At 39.0% G+C, this 21,142-nt stretch overlaps 1 protein-coding gene across 1 annotated transcript in view; it reads left to right on the top strand.

Annotated features, from left to right (window-relative positions):
* The window catches only part of SLC71A2 (solute carrier family 71 member 2), a 47,122-nt gene extending 30,111 nt beyond the window's left edge, over positions 1-17,011 (top strand). Inside the window, exons 6-12 of the mRNA XM_075931857.1 lie at positions 469-687; positions 1,919-2,032; positions 3,908-3,979; positions 5,800-5,912; positions 7,659-7,756; positions 10,127-10,281; positions 15,320-17,011. Coding sequence (XP_075787972.1) covers positions 469-687; positions 1,919-2,032; positions 3,908-3,979; positions 5,800-5,912; positions 7,659-7,756; positions 10,127-10,281; positions 15,320-15,523 — 975 coding nt within the window. The 3' untranslated portion in view covers positions 15,524-17,011. The remainder of the gene's footprint in view (positions 1-468; positions 688-1,918; positions 2,033-3,907; positions 3,980-5,799; positions 5,913-7,658; positions 7,757-10,126; positions 10,282-15,319) is intronic.
* Positions 17,012-21,142: the final 4,131 nt, after the last annotated feature.

The following is a 21,142-nucleotide window of genomic DNA, read 5'->3' as shown; positions in this document are numbered from 1 at the left end:
TGCCTCTGATACAGAGGCAGCAGTGTGGGGTAACAGGGGCTCCCTGGGTGTGGGACTGGGAGCACCCTAGCTGCCAGCCCTGCCCCTGGGAACTATAAAATAATTGTGTAACTTATAAAATGTGATGCGATTACAAGATTGTTCAATTACACGGTGATGCACTAACACTCTTTGTGCAGCAGGACTACAAGTTTTGTGTGTAGACAAGGCCTTATGTAACACATTCTTGTATCGCAATTATCCCAAAATGTGGATGTTTAAAGCAGAGTGTTTCAGCTGGGAACTTTCTAGCATTTGGCTGCAGAAAATTGAAATTTTTTTTTATTTTTCTTCTGCTTATTTTCTAAGCAGTTATAATTTTAAAAAAATTACTTGTATTTTCAAAACCATTTAAAATTATGCTTTCTTGTTAATTGTATGTTCTAGTAGTGAAACTATTGTAACTTACAATATTGGTTTTTTACTTAGGTTTCAGCCACCTTTGCAGCAAGTTTGGTAACGAGTCCTGCCATTGGAGCGTACCTGTCTGCTAGCAAAGGAGATAACCTTGTAGTACTAGTGGCCACAGTGGTAGCTGTGCTGGATATCTGTTTCATCCTATTAGCTGTTCCAGAATCTCTGCCTGAAAAAATAAGACCTGCTTCGTGGGGAGCCCCTATATCATGGCAACAAGCAGATCCGTTTGCAGTAAGATGCATATTTTTATAAATATTTAAAGTTATTAAATCTTTTTTAACATCAGGAATGAACTAATGTATTGGTAAATTAGTCATTAAACTAAGACATATTACTCTTTACACCTCTTTTGCAAATGAGTTCTAACTCTAATGAAAACAACGGTGTTGAATATTCTGTGCATTTGGAAGTTGTTACCTGTACTTCTAGCATGATGGTAGTCTAGAAGTGGGAAATCTTGAGGAAATACTCCACCCTCTAGACTTATTTAACACATTGTTATCAAAAGAAAATTTTGAATTCTTAAGTTACTTACTGTGTACGCAAATAAAAGTAAACTGAAATTTAAAGCTTTTTATACTATACCATAGAATATGGTGATTTCTATGGGTATGAATTCACATGCTGATGTTCTAAAAAGTGAATTATTCTTAATAAAATCACCCTGCTGGGGAGTTGCTCTAAAGAAATTGCATTATAAATGTTGGGAGATGAGTGATATGCTTAGAAAAGCTGTAACAAGGGGACTTGATTTCTACAATTAAGTTTTTCAAAATATGATACAGTATTATAAGAAATGTGCAAGTATAAGAAATGCGCAAGAACTAAAAGAATGTTTTTGTGATATGGCAGAATGAACCTGCAGAATAGGAAGTAGAATCTGTGCTGATCAGTAATAGAAGTCCTTTGAATGGGATTCAAATGTCAAATGCTTAAACTTAAAGTAATTCATAGAGGCAGTAATAATGTGTTTATCTAGCTTTAAGGTTTACAGTAACTCTCAACATCAAAGTGTAATGGGCAGCAAGGATGGATAGGACCTACCATTTGTTTGGCTAAATGAAAAGCTAATAATGAAAGTATCTCCATAACATTTCAAATTTATATTTACTATTTCCCTACCAGTCTTAAACCCTTCCCTTCAGTTGCAATATTGCAGTAGTGCAGGAGGACAAAGTAAGCCTAACTAGTGCTGTACCCGTTGTCCTTTTGAATAAATTGAAATGAAAGGAAACAAATAGTGAGAATATAGTTAAAATTCCTGTGACAGATATTAAACTAGTAAGGAAATCTGCATTTTAAATTACTCTTACTGTAATAGTGACCCTTTAACTGTTGCATAGAATTTCCTTCACTGGGCATTAATAATGGAACATTGAATGGAACTACCATTCTTAGTCCTTTATACAAGGAGTTTTCAGTATAGTCCTGTTTGGCTCATGTTTGCTTCTCTTTGTAATAGTCCTTGAAGAAAGTTGGGAAAGATTCTACAGTCCTCCTGATTTGTATCACCGTATTTTTGTCCTACCTTCCTGAGGCTGGCCAGTACTCTAGCTTTTTTCTCTATTTGCGACAGGTGAGTAAGTGTTGGTCACTTAAAAAATGCATATCATGTTCTCAGAGTCTTGTAAAGCTACACTTCAGATCAGGATTGCCAGAGTTCTATTTCTAAATTTGTTGCATTTTGGGGATCTATGCCTTGAAAGCACCATATGTATATAAATATGAAATTATACTTTATATACAGACATTGAAAGCTTTCCTTGAGGAAAAGTGTTCTTGCTGCCATTTTAAAACTATTATTAAAACTTCTTTGTAGGTTTTAATGATCTAAACACTTTGTTTTCTAAACGCCTCGAGTACACGGCTTGATTCTGACATAGTGCTGGTGAGGTTTTTAGTCAAGTCTAATGTTATTTTAATACTGAACCAGCTCTTACAATCCATTATATTTAACACCATTATATATGTTTGCTTCTAGAATAGCATTGTTTTTAATGAAAACATGTTGAATTTGTGTTAGAATTGCTCCTTCTTTGTTGCTTTTCCCCTCATACTGAGTAATAAAAATTCCTGTTCTCAAAGTGCATTTATGTTCCTGGTGTTTTGCATAGCTGCTTGGAGATAGCTGAATAGTCTAGACTTCCTCTCATTGGAAGCTCTCTCTTCAGTAGAGAAATAGTAAGAACCGCAAGTTTCATTTAAAAGCGGAAAGCACTGAAAATATGAGAAAATAGACTAGGTGAGTTAGAGAATTGATTATTAATAACCTTTACATAACACAATAACTTATAGGGCATTACAGAGAAGAGTTCACAACTTAGTTATACTCTTAAGAATTATTAGTTGCTTTCTTCTGAGTGTGCTTTCTTCCACAAATCTGGAATCTTAAACATGCAACATCACTTTCATGAGTTTTCCTAATTCAGTTCATGAATATGAATGCCAAGCACCCTTTCTGTAAAGTGAATGTAGTTGTGTTCGTTTCTCTGCAATTTGTTAAATGTTTTTGCATTTGATATACAACAGGGCAGAAAAATTATGAGATACAATATCACTGCTTTGTTTTTATGTTCTGATACTTCTATGCTGTGTAGAGGAGTGATGGAACGTGAGGTAAAATGAAATATTAAGGCAGAGATGAGAGAGTATTCTCTTGTAGAATTTTAGATTTGCCATGGTGGGAAGGATAAAGACAAGAGTTGGAGGAGAAATTGGTAAGGAATTGGGACTAGTGTGCTCATGAGTTTGCATATAAAAAGAAGCGAAAGGGAGAGGAGGGAAAAGTGGAGTGATGTTATTTTTTTTAGGTAACAGGAAGTAGTAGGACTAAGAGGCAGAGAGGAAATAGACTGAGGATAGTGAATAAGAATCAAAGCAGTAGGAGTTTTAGGAGGGCGGAAGGATGGAGTTGAATTGGTAATAGGTTTTTATCATAGGTTTAAAATTCTGCCCATTATTGTGTTGGCCAGATTCTAAATGTGAAATTATTTTGATCTGTGTGAGATGAGTTAGAGGTCTCAGTAGATTTGATAGTAAACAAGTGCCCATGCCACAAAAATAACCATCACAATTGGCACTAATTGTCCGTCTAATTAAAGGATGAATAATTATTGTCTCAGTCCATAAGGGGATATCTCTTGTTGTGAGGAGTTTAAGCTGTGACATGTTGCTAGAGCTTCATTTCCAGGGCTATCACTACCTCTTGAGAGAGTAATTTCACACAAAAACAAATGATAACATTTTACTGTCCTTTGTTTTCTCGATTTACATGGAACACTCTTTCGTAAAACTAGGAGAAATGTTTCAAGTGATGCATCTTCTTAAATATCTGTGAATAATTCATACTATAGGAGCTGTTTCAGTGTTTATAAATGCTATCTTTGAAACTGCTTTAACTAATAATTTGTAACCAGCATTACTTCACAAATTTTCTATTGTCTTCCTTCAGATTATAGGTTTTAGTCCTGTTAGCATAGCAGCATTCATAGCTGTGGTAGGAATTCTGTCTATAATAGCTCAGGTAAGTATTATCCTAATAACTTTTTAGAAATTCTGTTGACTCTTTGGATTTATAAAGAAGAAAAATTTAAGTTGTGCATAAATAATCAAATCTATGGGAATTGTGATAATGAAACTCCTCTTCAAAAGGTATTAAATGAGTCCATCATAATACAGTAAATTTCTTGAATATATTTCCCCAAAGTTGTATGAGTGTAGCCAGTCAGATAAATGCTACAGATGTGTCATTTTTTACATGTTGCAATGATGTATAGATAAGCTTCTTTCCACTCTTTAAAGCCTCAGTAGATTTTGTTCAGTAAAGAAACATCTGTTCATTCAGATTTCTCCTGAGACTCACTCTCTCCCCATGACCTCCAGTAACCAACTGTGTTCTGCAGAAGCATTGGAATTAAGTTTCAGGAGGTTGAGATGTCCAAACTCACTACACTGAATTATTTTCAAGAGCTGGACCAATGTTTTAAACCTATTTTGGCAAGAGATTAAAATGGCAACTAAGCTAACTGCTTTCAAAACACAGTACAAAACTTCTTTCTTGACTGCTTTCCTGTGATTTAACAAGAACAAAAATCAAATGAGGGGGATATAAAATGGATTCCTTTAAACTTTTTATATTTTTAAAATGCACATCAGCTCAATATAAATGGGTAAATTTGGCCTTTTAAAATGCTGCCGCCTCTGAAAGGACTCTGGACAAAGAACTCACATGACATAGGATTTAATTCCAACATGGCTACTGAAATATTTTTATATCTACCAATACAGTTAACTATGGGGACGATGAATGAAAATAGAGAGCAATAAGAGAATGATATAGTAAGTGAGGAAATGTGGTGTATAGCAGAAGTATAGATATGATTTGCTTCCATGTTACTGTGATGAGGGTGTTGATTGTAAGATGGGTCTCCTGCTGTGTTTTGGATATTTTCTGCTGTGAGGCACAATGCACTGTGGACAGTGCCTGCCTTTCAGAGAATGCCATCAAGAAGTACCTGCCTCTTGGGTTGGACTAGTGGGTTCCCCTTGCCCAGGGGCCACCACTGAAGATTGACTGACTGTGGCCTCAGAGGCTCCTGTGCCTCAAGGCTGAATCCTCCGTAGGGTGCACCTCACAGTGGAAGCGAGGAAGAGTGTGAGGAACTGAGGGCTTGTCTTCACTACATGTTGGGTTGAAGGTGCAGTGGTCAATCCACTGGCCATCGATTTATCTCATCCAAGCTCCGTGCAGATAGAGGCTACTGCCAGAGCAGCCTCTGTCCACGGTGAGCTCTGGCTCGCTGCAGACAGAGGCTACTCGGTGGGAGCCAGAGCAGCCTCTGTCTGTGGGGAGGTTGAACCCTGCCTACACAGACAAGGGCTGCTGCCACCCTGCGCTTCTGCCTCTATCAGCTGGTCTGGGTGGGGAGCTGGTTTTTAAACTGCCTCCCCTTATGGACCAACTTCCACCTGGAACCTCATATTGCTGCCTCTGATGCAGAGGCAGCAGCATGGAGTGGCAGGGGGCTTTCTGGAGGTGGAGCCAGAGCGCACTGGCTGCTTAACATGTTAATTTTTTTTTATAAACTCAGTAACAAGTAGGGAAATCTCTACCTTTTTGAAAAGGAAAACTGGATGTGCTTTTAGTAATATTAATACATCAAATTGTGTATCAAATCTGTGTTAGGGCATTTTTGTGTTAATAATCCAAAGTCAGAGTTCAGTTAATGGAATTTAAACAGCAACAAGTGGAGCTTCTCTTGAATTGTTTCCCATAGAAGTAGAAGCTATGTTATAGATCTCAAGTTTAGATACTTCAGTGGAGTATATTCCTTATTTTTACAGACTGTGTTCCTCAGTATCCTGATGAGGTCAATAGGAAACAAGAATACTGTCCTCTTAGGCCTTGGCTTTCAGATGCTCCAGCTGACCTGGTATGGTTTTGGATCCCAGCCTTGGTAAGCACATGTTTTCTGAGCTACACACAGGTCATGGGGCTTTGAAATATTTTTTTCCTCTTGTAGTGAATGCTCATGTCCGTTCCAGTATTTGCGTTTGCACGCACCAAGTCCACAATCATCAGAAGATTTGTTTTTCCTTACTGGTACTTGTCGGGTTACTGGTGACACCTCCCGGCATTATAGATATACCCCTGCTGGCCTGACTCTCGCTTCACTTCCTCCTTTCTGCCAGTGACAGTTGTTGGAGTTTGACTTCTTGCTTTGCAAGCATTTAGTTCCTAGCATTAGACTTCTGTGTTCTTTCTAGGGTAGATTAGTTTTTGTTTGAGTTATCTTAGTAGCAGTTAGTTTTTTGGGGGAGGGGTCCTCCTATTGTTTGTACTCTTTGGCCCCAGGGTTTCAAACCAGTGTATGAAGTGTGGCAATTGCATGCCCAGAGGGATAGTTGGGATTGGTCCTGCCTTGGGCAGGGGGCTGGGCTTAATGACCTGCTGAGGTCTCTTCTAGCTCTATGATTCTATGGTTCCTCACACTGCCTGCTTGAAGTGTCTTGGAGAGGGTCACTTGCCAGATAAGTGCAGTATCAATATGCCCTCATTTGGGAGAGGAGAGGAGCCAGTGGCTTAAACTGATCTTCATGGAGTTGGCACTTAGGCCTCAGCCAGCCACTCTAATGCCATCGGTGCGCAGCATGCCGACGTTAGTGCAGGAGGCTTCAGTGCTGAGCCCAGAAGATCACCATCAGCACCAATCTCGAGTGCAGAAAATTGGCTCATCCTCCCAGTACTGGTCCCCTTCCCTGGTTCTGTGTAAGAAGAGGAGGACTGACCAGGGTTGATACCTATCCAGGAGGTCTAGTAAAGCCCTGGAGTCAGCTCGCACTGCACCCAACCTGTGAGGGCCGAGAGCTTCAACCCTGGCACAGTCGACTCTGAGCCCCCTGGCAGTTTTCTTGAGTCCTTTGTCGATGGACTGTCTGGTGTAGATGCTGGTGGAAGATGATTTCAACTTTCCATCCACACCACACCATCTGTTTGAGGCTGTGTGGGACTCATTGAACTCATGGCACTGGCTCCATTCAGCACTGGCTCCACGTCAGCACTTCCCTTTGGTAGCACTGGTGACACCACCTACCATAGCGTGAATGGCACTGCCCTGTGCAACTTCATTTTTGGCACTGGCAGCTTTGACTCAGGGGACTCTCCTGGCATCAGATCCGATACCTGTGGCACTGCCTATGTCTCCCCCTTCTTGCCGTCACCAGGGATGTCTTTTGTAGCATGGAAAGCCCACTGTCTTTAACCTGTTAACATTTTAAACAATAATTTAACGTCCCTGGTACCTATCCATGCTGTAGATTCACTGAAATGGCTCCTTGGTATGAACTTTTCTAATGGTGGATAAGACAGCATCATATTTTGCTCACCTCTCATCTTAATTTGGGTTGAATTCAATCAGTTAATTTCGATGAGCTCACTGTAACTCAGAATAACATAAATAGGAGAGATTCTGAGGTTTTGACATTGCTAGAGGAGAAAATAACTAAATTGTAAATGCATTGCAGTTACAAAAATTACATCTTTGGGTACTTAGCGGTGAATGGCTTAGAAATTGTTTAAAAAACAATTTTGACTGAGGAACCTGAAAATGTTTGTTGTATTCTTGCTTGTTTGGAAGAAGTCCTTTTGTACTAAAGTGTATACTGCTTTATATTTTGTTTAAACTACGTATTTAAACAACCAGGATGATGTGGGCAGCAGGAGCTGTTGCAGCCATGTCAAGTATTACATTTCCAGCAATCAGTGCTCTTGTTTCAAGAAATGCAGAGCCAGATCAACAGGGTAAGTTCAGTAAATTCATGTTTGTGCTCCTGAAAAATTCTCTTTCTTGAACCAGTTTTCTTAAAAGCTTAATGACTATCTAGCTGTGCTCTTTAAATAAAATGATAAAGGAAGTAATTGGTTTTTGTCAGTAGGAATGAAAATTTGTCTCTTGGTATTGTCGAGAGATGGATTCATATCAGGCATACTTGCCTTTCATTGTTCTGGTTAGTGTAGTCATCTCTTTACATAATTGCCTTTAAAGATGCTAGAAAATAAAAAGTAAGTTGCTACAGTAATTTTCATGCTTTTTTCGCTGCTTTTTTTAAAAAAAGCATTCTGTGATTGAACAGCTAGCACTAGTGTAGCAGTACCATCTTTTTCTTAGATAGTCCCCATTTTCCTGCTGTCTGATTTGTTACCATACATACATGTGAAACTTATTGCTTTTGCTCCATGCCAAAGAAAGAGTGTGCTCCAATATACTTTTTCATTCAAAAACATAAATTTCATAGTATATCTCTCTGGAGAAGCAGAAATGGTGAAGTACTGACACAGAGGATGAGATGTGAGCATTCATGTTTATTTCAAATGGTAATTTGGAGAAAGAGAACCTGTGAGTGCTTTAAAGTAGAAATGTCAGCAGTTAATACTGATGAAACAGTTAGCTATATTCTGTAGTGCCGATGTATTTTAAAGACAAATGTAACTATCCAAGTCCCTGACCGAATGAGTTTACAGTCTAAAGTTAGAAATGAGGACATAGAGATGAAATGGGAAAGACAAAAATTAAAGTAAGGATACAGTCTAAGGAGGCAGTCTTTTGTTGGGAAAGGTGGTATTTGAATACATTTGGCAGTTTTCTGTAGGCTAACGGTTTACAATGTTTACATTCTAAGAGTGGACTAGGTTTCAAATGAGGTATTGTGCTTGTTGGTTTCCTGTATTGTGGAAGGAAAAAAATTTCAAACAAAAACGATTAAGTAGCAGTGAAGAGTTTTGTGGTAGGGACACATACAGCTGTGTACTGTTCATTCAAAACTACTAAAAAGCTGTATATGAAAGTATTATTGGAATTCCAGAGTGAAGTTGTGCCACCTAGTGGAAAGGAAACCACGGTTGTAATTACACACCTCTTCCCCAAAACAGAACAGAAATGAAACAAAACGGTGTGACTTGCACTCATGAATCCAAAAGGATTCTTCCCTACTGTTTTTTTTTGGGGGGGGGAGGGGGAGAGGGGTTTCAGTGGCTCATGGAATCACATTTTCCCTGATTTTTGTTATTACTTACGTCAATTAAAAATGGTCTCTACATAATTTAAAAATAGTAACTTCATACCAACTTGAAGATCTGTTTTGTTCATGTCTGTTTCTTTAGATTGCTTGTGCATGAGATGATGCTATGTGAGACAAAGAAAAGCAGTGATTAATAATGGCACTTGTTAAAGTGATAATACCTAAGCTAGTATCCATCAACCTGCTACAAATGTGGGGAAAACCTTTATTAATTTAGTACTTAAAATTTCCTGAGCTACCCCTCAACAGGAATAAGATTTATCTGAAGAGGATCAGACAACAGCAGGATGTTATTGATGAAGAACAAAATCTAGCTTTAAGCTAGATAATTTCATGGAGGTTAGGTCCATAAAAGGCTATTAGCCAGGGGATAAAATGGTGTCCTTGGCCTCTGTTTGTCAGAGGCTGGAGAGGGATGGCAGGAGACAAATCACTTGATCATTGTCTTCAGTCCACCCTCTCTGGGGCACCTGGTGTTGGCCACTGTTGGTAGACAGGATACTGGGCTAGATTGACCTCTGGTCTGACCCAGTACGGCCGTTCTTATGTTCGTAAGGTAGTTTTGAAAGTAGAAATGTACTTGTATAACCAAGGCTAACTATATTTTAGATGAGGCAAATACCACCGTAAGCTGATTTCGTTCAGTGTAAGTTTCGAAAGAGGTTGAGTTGGGGAAAGCAAGGAGGCTGAATTTACCTGTCATAGCTGGAATATGTAGATAAAATCTAATTCAGACCCCCTCTAGTTGAAAATTGAAAATGTTGCTAGAAGCACGTTAATATATGAACAAACTGTGCCCATGTGGAAGCTAATTAAAATCTAGTTAGTCGTCTTTTAAAAGCAATTCTTAAAATTAAGTGGAAGGTAAGCTTAGTCTATTAAACAGTTAAGAGAAGTTTTGCATTATCCTATTAATAAAAATAAAGGAGGGCCAATGAAATATTAGGTATATTCTATAGTGCTATGGTACTTTAAAGGCAAATGTAACTATCAGATTCCTGCCCTGATGAGCTTGCAGTCTAAAGTTAGAACAAATAAATGAGGACAGTTAGAAGGTTGCCTTCTTCACTACTGTTGTGTTTTCCTTCCACAGGTGTTGTCCAGGGAATAATAACTGGAATCAGAGGTCTCTGTAATGGTCTTGGACCAGCTCTCTATGGTTTTATATTCTTTCTCTTCCATGTGGAGCTCAATGAATTGGCACCTGTCCAGAGTTCTGATACCACCATGCAGGATCCTAGTGATGAGGTAAATTCATGACTGCCTTCATTTATTTTTCAGTCAGAAGTATCAAATTAGCATGACTAAAATATCTTAATCTTGAACTCCTGGTATTTGTTCCTGTGTTTTCGTGTTATTCTTAATTACATAAGAGATGCTTTTAAAGCTAGCAACAAAGCAAATAACAGATTTTAGAGTCAAAGAAATAGCTTTGGTTTGTAGTTATTATAATGTTGCTAATAGCTGCACTGAAAAATTTTTGATACAAGAATAAACTATGATTTTTTATGTCTGATGTGGTGGTGATGGTGGTAAAAAGATTCTTATCTAATTATAGCCAGTTTATTCAAACTGAGGAAACATATGAAAAGACTCTGGCATATAGTTATAGATATCATAACAATCATATTTTTAAATGAAGACACTTAGAAAAGTATAATTCAGTAAACTTGTATGTTCTTTGACATTTTGCCCTAATGCCTTTTGGCCCCTTTATTATTTCTTCCAGTAATACTAAATAGATGCTTTTGAAATGCTTTTGCTGTCTTCCTCTTGATCATCATGTAAAGTTTAAACTACTACTGCTTCTTGTCTATGTGCCTACTTACATCAATTTTTTGTTCCTTCACTAATATCAAAACTGTTTAGCTGTTTCTTCTTGTCTTTTACCTCACTCTCTCTGCTCTTTTTACCCTGGCCCATTCAGCCCTCACACTTCGTTTAGTGTTGCCTGAAAGCTCTGTTTTTTTCAAGAGGCCTAATTATCTCTCTGTATGTGGACATTTTTGTGTATGAATAAAAGGATTTTTGTGGCATCTGATTCCTGTAAAAAGTTGCTTTTTCAATAAAAATCAGAAAGATTTTAGGTTGCTTCTGCTGATGTGATCCAAACACATTCATAATCTGTGACAGAATTTGTTTTTCCAATATTCTTTGTTTTTCCATCTAATACAGAGTTTCTTCTGTTAGGCTTCTGTGTTAAAATACTGTACTTTATCTTCAGGGGGTAGCAGAGTTAGGCTGCAACAGGAAAAACTTAAAAAGCAACAGATAGTCTGGTAGCACTTTCAAGAGTAACAAAACATGTAGATGGTATCACGAGCTTTCGTGGGCACTACCAATTCTTCAGATGACCAGAGTTTTGGATGTCCAGAGTCAAGAATAATTGGGAAAAGCAGGGGGAAGAGGGAGTAAGAGGCAGTGGGTAGATAAGTTTCAAAGGGAAATCCAAGCTAGTCTGTAACAGGAAAAAGTGAAAAATACAACAGATAGTCTAATAGCATCTTAAAGGCTAGATAATTAAGAGGCAGATAAAAACCATTAGTTTGCACTTGAGGTATGTCTAGACTACAGTTTTTTTTCCTGAAAAGTGGCCTTTTTTCGAAAAAACTTCCCCTGCGTCTAGACTGCTGCCATGTTCTTTCAAAAGTAAATTGAAAGAACACGGCAGTTTTTTCAACCACAGAAACCCTCATTTTACGAGGAAGAGGAGTGCTCTTTCGAAAAAAGGCACTATTGAATGCAAACTGTGCTTTTTTGAAAGAGCGCATCCAGACTGCCTGGGTGCTCTCTTTCGAACAAGCGGCTTGCTTTTTCAAAAGTACTGATTGAAGTCTAGATGCTTTTTTTCAAAAGAGGCTTGCAGTCTAGATGTAGCCCAGGAGAGGAAGACTACTAATAACAGATTCTATGCAGACATCAAGAACCATTTGGCAGCACCTTCATTGTCTGAAGGTTGATAATGTCCCAGCCATCCAATATCACGAATTAAACCATCTGCATGATAATTAAACTTGTGAATGAAGTGACATTCCAATCCTTCTCTGTGTATTTGGCTTGTGGAATTGGTCTGTAACAAAACAGCACCTTGGAGATCCCTTAATGAGCGTCAAGGGAGATTAAAGTGCTCTCCAACAGGTTTTTTTGTGTTCCCTTTTCAGATATCTGATTTGTGTCCATTAATTCTTTCCCATAGGGACTGTCCAGTTTGTCCAATATATATTGCAGTGGGGCATTGCTGGTATTTGATGGCATAGATCACATTACTGGATGTGCAGTTAAATGAGCCTCTGACTTGGTGGCTGATGTGGTTGGGTCCAGTGATGAAATCACTTGTATAGATATGTGGGCAATGACAAGTGGAATTCTGTTGTTTTCTCTTTTGGGTGTGACTTGAAGCAGTTCATGTCTGGGTACATTTTTGACTCTGTCAATCTGTTTTTTCACTTCTCCAGATGGTATTTCAGTTTTAAGAATGCTCCATGTAGATCCTGTAGGTGTTTGTCTCTGTCTGTGGGATCAGAGCAAATCCGGTTGTATCTTGGGGCTTGGCTGTATACAACAGATTAAGAAATGTGTCTGGGGTGTAGCTGGAAGCATGAAGGTAAGTATAGTGGTCAGTAGGTTTCTGATACAAGGTGGTGGAAATTTGTCTGTCACATGACTGTACTGTGGTGTCAAGGAAGTGGATTTCTCATGTGGACTGATCCAGGCTGAGGTTGATGGTGGGGTGGAAGTTGTTGAAGTCTGTGAAATGGTTCAAGTGTCTCTTTCTCACGGGTCCATATGATGAAGATGTCATTGATGTGTAGTGTAAATAGAGTAAAGGTCCTAGGGAGCAAGACCTGAGGAAATGTTGTTCAAGGTCAGCCATAAAGATGTTGGCATATAGTGGTGCCATGCGGTGCCCCTGGCTGTGCTGCTGACTTGAGGATACAAATTGTCTCCAAATTGGAAGTAATTGTGGGTGAGGACAAAGTCGCAGAGCTCTCTAATCAGGTGTGCAGTGCTGTCATCGGGGGTGGTGTTCCTGATGGCCTGTGATCTGTCTTCAGGTGGAATGTTGGTATAAAGGGCTTCTATGTTCATAGTGGCTAGGATGGTATTTTCCGGTAGATTATTGAAATTTTGAAGTTTCCTCAGGAAGTCAGTGGTGTCACGGAGGTAGCTAGGAGTGCTGGTAGCATAGGGTCTGGGGAGGGAGTCCATATAGCCAGATAATCCTGTTGTAAGGGTGCTAATACTTGAGATGATGGGTCATCTGGGATTTCCAGGTTTGTGTATCTTGGGCAGCAGATACAAAACTCCTGGTCAGAGTATTGGGGGGGAGGGGGGAAGGAAGGTGTTAGTGTAAATTTGGTCTTGAGTAGCATCAGGGAGCTTCTTGAACAGGCTTCAGGGTTTTTTGGTATTCTTTAGTGGGATCACAGGAGAGAGGCTTGTAGAATCTGGTATTGGTGAGTTGTCTGTTTGCTTCCTGTTCATAATCTGTTCTGTTCACGAGGACTGCAGCACCTCCTTTGTCAGCCTCTTTGATTATGATGTTAGGATTGTTTTTGAGGCTGTGTATAGATAGCATTGCGTTCTGAATGACTCGGTTATATGTCATATACTGTTGTTTGTGTAGAACCTGTTCTACTCTTCCTCTCCAAGTGCAAACTAATGGTTCTTATCTGCCTCTTTTAACTATCTGCTGTTGTTCAGTTTTTCCTGTTACTGACTGGCTCTGCTTTCCCTTTGAAACTTATCTACCCACTGCCTCTTTTTCTCCGCGCGCGCCCTCCCTCCCCCCCTCCAATTTTTTCCTTCTCTCCCTCCTTCCCATTTCTTCTCCCATTTATTCTAGGTTCTGGACATCCAACTCTCTGGTCATCTGAAGAAGTGTGCTGTGCCCACAAAAGCTCATGATACCGTCTACATGTTTTGTTAGTCTTTAAAGTGCTACCAGACTATTTGTTGGGTTTTTTAAAGTTTTTTCCTGTATTTTATCTGTAACTCTTCGGAGGCTTTGGAAACTTGCAAATATGACATCATGGGAGAACCCACTGAAACTTAATTGACAGCAGTGGTTCTTAGCATCCCACTTAGCAGATAAAAATAGAAATAAGATCATTTGAATCAACATATTCCCACAGCAGTGAACTCTATTCAGTTTCCACTCTTGATAGTTACTCATAGTAAAAATGTGTTTGCTATTCAAATTCTTGAAACTGATTTACCATGTGAAATTTGGTACTTGCTAGACCTTACCCTCCCATAAAATTGTTGCACTGATATAGATTTGGAACCCTAAAGAGGCCTTTCCCAGAAGGGGAGATGCAGACTGGTCAACATGGCTAGGCCTTGAACCATCTGTGTACATGGACTGGTGGATCAAAGATTTAACTTGATCACATAGGACTATTGAAATTACACAAATACATGTGAATGCAGTACAGTGCAGACCATGCAGCACATGCTGACTTCTGGGTCAACAGGACAGAGTAGTTTGAAGATTTCTCTCTCCTTTGCAGTTTTTTAAATAAAACTAAGAGCAACAAAAATATGACCTCTTGCAACCATATGCAATACTTTTTTCCTTCTTGATGGGAGCTTAAAATCACATCCTTATTTTCTGTCTTTGTTGGAAGATTTTTGGAGGGCTCCCTTTGTTAAGAGTGGGACAGCCAAAGCTCTGGTGACATCTTAATGTGATACTGAGGTTGAGAGAAAGATATACTTCTGTTCAGTACAAAAATAAAAAGCAGTGAGCTGAATCCAGTTTTTTTATTATGGCATTGGCATCTTTATGTGTCATAAAGAAACGAAATCAAAAACATGTTTAATCTTGTTTTTAGTTCGCTTCTGAATAACTGCTTCAGGGGAAGGCTTTTGGTCAGCTGTTCAGTGAACTTGACATGAATTTACAAATAGGTTTCAGCAGTGTGTGGTGTGGTTTTTTTTGTTTGTTTGGTTTTTTTGTTTGTTTTTTGAGAAAAAAGGTACCGGTACTGCAGGGGCTGTGACTGGAGCTCTGACTGGAGGTGCCGGTACTGCGTACCGGGCTGTACCATCACAAAAAAAGCACTGGGTTTCAGCTGAATGAAACTTTTTTTTCCAGAGGGTGAAGAGTTCACCTAATTTCAGCCAACTCTAGTTGTAATGCACATACAGAGCATGCAATGAGACACACATCTAGTAAAGAGAATTTTTAAAATTGTCCCTATTGCTTCCTGATTTATTGGTGTAGTATTTTAATAAGATATCAGTTTCATGCTCTTCTGACATGTCTGTTTTGTTGTTTCAGAGTGCTATCATCCCTGGCCCACCTTTCCTCTTTGGAGCATGTGCAGTTCTTTTAGCTTTTCTGGTTGCCTTATTCATTCCTGAGCACAGTAAAGCCAGCTGTACCAGGAAGCAGAGCAACAGCATCAGCAGTGCCCAGAGCAACAACCCAGATCGTGGCAGTGATGAGGACATTGAACCTTTGCTGCAAGACAGCAGTGTATGAGGGCTAGCTTTGAAAAAGGAGGATCTAAATCAAAATCCATGCACTGAACTGTGAACCCACAAGACAGGACAGAGTGCTGTGGAGTTTCTGGCTTCTTAAGGAAGGATAGAACCATGTGCAAGTGAAGGCCATGCATCATGTTGTGTGGATATTGGTGTCTGCTTTGGGTTCACACTATCAAATGTTTACTGTGGCATTTGTTTTGTGTATGAGGGCAAGGTAAGGTTTAAGTTCTTTTCCCCTGTACCTAATGTGTAAGTGAAAATGCCATCTCAAGCCCTATGTTGGATTGAAAACCTCAATACACAGACCTTGGAGAGAACAAACATTAATAAAATTTGAACATTCAGGTCTCTCAAGTTACTATACATAAAATAAACAGGTTTGAGGCAGACTACAGTTCCTGTCAAAATAGCTAAAATTAAATTTTACATTCCTTAAGCCTTTTCTTTGGATGTATGTCCCTGTGTAGCCCTCATAGGTTTGGGAGAAACCAATCTATAGTTTTAGTATCTGAAATATTGATATATAAAGGTCATATTAAAATTTTTGAACCTATATTATCAAATATTTGTATCTCGTACTAATACAATATCCTACAGACTTCTTAGGGCTTTGATAAAACTAAACAATTACTTTTTACAGATGAGGGATCACACATGACCAACTATGAGAGAAGGACATACTGAAGTCTTAAACCCACATTCCCAGACAGTGTGAGACCTAAAGTGGCTAAAAAGAAAATCCAGTTGACACTTGTGAACATTGATGGCATCAGTTCTTGGCTAGTAGAAAATTATTTGGGAGGATACACAATCATGAAAATACAGACTTTTTTTAGTTTGTGTGAGGGGCTAGTTAACTGGCTGCTGAAGCAGCTTACATCAAGACTTGGGTGTATTTATTTTTTTGTCACTCTGGTCTGCCGTATGAAATGGCTCTTCCCACTAATTTCACCCCTGCCTTAACTGCTACTTAGTGTGCATTTATTCTTATTTAGCCTTCATATCAATGTGTCTCACCTGCTGAATCTCAAGGAAATACTCATATTAAGTTCTTTTTCAAAAGATGCTTTAAAGAAGTTCAGAGTCTACAAAGTATTGTGCTAATTTTTAGACATTTTATGAAAAAATATACAGATTTATATGTATTTTGTTGCAATGTAAATGAACCATTAAACAAAACCTGAGTTTAACAAAGTACTCCTATCAATGTTTTGTATGTATGAAATATATGTAGATATTTGTAAGGAGTTTTAATCTTTTTCCAGATGGGGATGCTGTGTAAATCTTGTATTTATAAATGCAATGAGGGTACTGACAGATATACAGTTTTTATAAAGGATTGTGTATTGACTGAACAAATTTAAAAACAAATTATATATTTTGAAACTTGTTCCACCTTGAGCAGAGATTAACAGACCTTTTGTACTATGCAGTTTGGTTTTTAAGTTAAGCTTCCTAACGCATAATAAACCTGCAACTTATACTTTTTCGGTTTCATGTGTTAAATGTGTTCTTGCAGTCCTATATTAATTCCATTTCATTTTTGCTACTTGGGATTGAAGATGATTTATCATTCAATTTTTATTACATTAGTGGCTCAATGCCTCAGTCAAATTATGCCTCAGTCAAGTTTCAGATTCCCCCTCACCCCCATGTTTTGTTTTTACATAAAATAAGAAGACACTTTGTATATCAGAAAGCTCATAAGGTTTGACCAGGTGTGACTGCAGGGTTGCAGCACAGAAACGGGAAGAGTCAATAGGTAACAGTGAAATACTAATCTTATGGATTTGAGATGTCAAATCTAGTACTCAGGACTTGATTTCTTTTTATGGTTGGATCCTAAATTCTTCCATTCCTTAAGTCCTCTAATTTTTGATGGGGATAACTGTTCCTTTTCATTTGGTATGTCCTCAATTTACTTGACACCTTATCTTGATTTAATTTCCACTCCAAATATCTTTGAATTTCAGGCTTTGTTTTTTTGAGACAAAGCTTGATTTCAGTGTTTGGATGAAATATGGCTACATGTCACACAGGTAGATGTAACATATGTAGATCTGATGAGCACAATCCTTTTGTTTTGTCAGAATCTTCTGAGAGTTTGGAAGCCCTATTTTAGTAAGCTGGATTTAGGAAAGGTCATGGATTTTAAGTCTTTCAGGTGAGGTACTCAATTACAGTAAGTGAGCACCAAACCATTATATAGGATGAAGGAACAGACTGCATTTGGATAATTTTACTAATGGCATTTGGACTAAGGATGTTAAGGACTAGTTGACTATCCAATAAGCAAATGCTTATCGGATAGTCGAATTGACTAGTTAATTTCTCCTCCCCCCCCTTGCTGCTTCTATCAGATAGAGGCAGCAAGGGGCAGGGAAAGGGGGTACTTCAAAACAACAGCACCTCATGGAGCCCATACCCAGGCTCCATGCAGTGTTGCCCGTTTGAAACACTACAAGGAGCTGACACCAGGCTCCATGCAGCACTGCTCAGCTTGGGCTCTGTGCGGTGCTGCCCCTCTTAAATGCTGCTGTGGCGTTTTAAAGGGGCAGCACCACACAGAACCCGGGGTCAGCTCCATGCAGCACTGCTTTCAAACTACTACTCGACTAGTAAATTAATCATTCTTAATTTGGACCAAGAAATAGCAATTAGATCTGAAATGCAAGAACCTGTAGGTTAACTCCTGCAAGATCTTAGCTTAGCCATATGAGGCACTGAAGACAAAAAATGACAACGAAGTGACCAGAAAATAACCCAATGCTCTAAGACTATGGGAAAAGAGGTGAAGTGATAATATTGCTCACAATTTCCCAGAAAGTAAATAAAAATATTGTAAAGGGGCATCTGTTTCAGATGTCTCAATTACGGATGCAGGTTGTGCATCAGTGTTCATGAGAATAAAAGGAATTTATCCAACCCACAGAAAATTGGGTTCCTTTAAGTTTCTTGGGGATGTAAACCAATAAGAGAAAAGAGGGTAGACAATTAGGGCATGTCTACACTAGGGAGTTAATTTGAAATAACTCCCCTTGTTTCGAAATAAGGCAAGAATCCACACTACCAAGTCTGTTGTGTTGAAATAACAGGCTGCTTGTTTTGAAATTCCTCCTGCCTTTGAAGAGGAATAGTGTTATTTTGAAATCGTATTTTACGGGGGTTTTCAAAATAAATAATTCCCTACTGTAGACATGTCCATATGGATACACAGAGGAGGTAGGTATAGACAGAATCTCAGTATAAAAAAGGGGTGGCCAGATTGTGAAAATTGAGCTCCCTATGGGTGACTCCAGCAGGAATCTCTCATATCTTGACAACCAATCCATCAGAAGGCCAGCAGATTCTAATATGGTGTGTTAGGAGGATGTGAGTGTGTCTATAGTTACAGATGGTGCAGATTCTTTTTTGGAATTGTATATGCTGCTATATTTATGATTTTACTGGTAGTTTTAATAAAACAATCGAAAGATGGAAGCTCTTGTATGTGGTGTTGGCCTACAATTTCTTGTTTTCCTAGGTTCTCCAGATGTAGAACTAACAGTTCTGTTTAACTTAAGAGGGTCACTGTCAGAGCAGAACCCAGGAAAGTATACCCTTACAAAATAAAGTATAAGGCTATACCTTAAAGAGGAATTTTTCTTTTCCTAGGTTAAGATGCTTCCCTATGAATGTTACACTTTGGTTCTGTGATGTGATGGGAGCCTCAAGGGTTAAAGCTGACTACCCAGTGAAAATGACTGGATGATGGTGAAACAAATTATTTTTATTAAGTGGAATGATTTTTTTTAAATTTAAAACTAACAATTAGCAAATGGGTTTTTTTTTAAACTAGCAATTGCCCAATGCTTTTACAGGGTAGAAAACCTTAAACTTAGCTGTACTTAACTACTTACAAACTTCTTTGGTTACAATTAACTATACCAAATCACTGTCTCTGATTTGCTTAACAAAAAATACAAAAACACAGACAATATAATGATAATAAAAACTTTGTCCAAAGCCAGCCCCTCTATGGTTATTTTAGGGCAGCTGGTGGAGTTAGTCATAAATCTACTTTTACAACTTAACAACTCCTGGGCTTCTATTTCTAACACTTATACTTAGTCTAAATACAACACTACTATACAACACAAGATTATACAATTTATACAATGTGGTTGACAGAACTTAGATACATTTTACAGAATTACACAGTGAAATTAACACAATTTAACTATTAAACCAATAACTAATACATTTAAGCAATACTTACAAATTCAGAAACAATAACAACAGAAAGACACACTAGAACTTGGAGCATGCTCAGGACTCGTGCACCCCTATATTTGATTCGAAGGGTGGGGAGGCAGCCTCAGGGTGATCAATTCTTTAGCCGGGCAAAAAAAAGACACGTGCCCTCAATACACGGAACCTCCGTCGAACAAAGGGGTAGAGGGTCTTTTATACAAAAATTCGGTGTCTGATGCCATGCTAGGGTCTGCATTTGGCAGGGCCTGATAGGCTAGTGATGAGGTAGTATGACAATACTGCCCTATAGGAATTTTTGTGATGTATGTGTGATCCCCTCGTGGACAGGACCAGATGGGGCATAGTTAGCGTGAGACAACTGTGTTTTATTACCCTATGTTTACTTTTTCCCCTTGCCCCTAAGACCGGTCAAGCTACGGTCAAATGAGGCTTATCTGTAAATTCAGCTAGGCGTTATCTAGTTATGCTTACCTCCCTATTTTCTTGGTGCCTTTGAGTTCCAGGATGCCTATAAGGTCTAATTCCATTCACAAAAACTGCATTGTGCTTCCCATGCTCCGAGTATCTGGGTTTTGTGTGAGGGGCCTTGTGTGGCAGGATGGGCTATACGCGAAGGCCGTGGACAGAAAAAGCCTGCTTTACAACAATGAAAAAGTCTGTTAAGGATATGTTCAAAAATCATTTTTAAAAAAGGCCTGTTTACACAGTTTGTATGTTACGTTTGTCTTGCACGTTTACATTTTTTATTCATAGACCTGAAGACTTAGAGAAAACATTGGCATTTTCAAACTTAATTTCAAAGCATTGTACATAGCTTGTGTTGTAATAACACATGCAGACTTGTGAAATTGCCTTCTGCTTCTGACCAGAATATTGGAGTTTAATGAAGTCTGACAACCTAGAAAAGGAAATTGACAACAAGGCAAGATTTCCTTCTTGTGATCCTTGGATACCTCACAAGGTTCAAGGCTAAAACTACGTAGCATAAGGACAGTGATCTCTGTATTGAGCAAGGCGGTGGGGGGAGGCCATGTCGGTGGAGATCCTCTGTCTTCTGCTGTTGGTGCCCTGAATTGAGGTTGCTCCTCAGTTCCCTGCCCCCTTTGGCTGCTCAGGCACCTGTCAGAATTGCCTGGGCAGGGGGACCCAGCTCCTAGGTAGCAGAGACCACAGGATGAGAGGCCCTCCTGGTGCACAGGGCCTAGTCACCCTTCTCTCTGCACCTTGAGTTACCCCCTGCCTCTGACTACCCCATCCTTGACCTCTGAGCCACAGGCTCTCCTTTCCCAGCAGTGCTTCTCTCCCCCCCTCCCCCCACGTTCAGCTCCAGGTCCCATTCCACCTCTTTATCCCATGGCCC

Source organism: Pelodiscus sinensis, chromosome 6, assembly GCF_049634645.1.
Source record: "Pelodiscus sinensis isolate JC-2024 chromosome 6, ASM4963464v1, whole genome shotgun sequence".
Classification (NCBI taxonomy): domain Eukaryota; kingdom Metazoa; phylum Chordata; order Testudines; family Trionychidae; genus Pelodiscus; species Pelodiscus sinensis.
The sequence above is the reverse complement of the archived record's forward strand: the minus strand, read 5'-3'. Positions and strand labels throughout refer to the sequence as shown.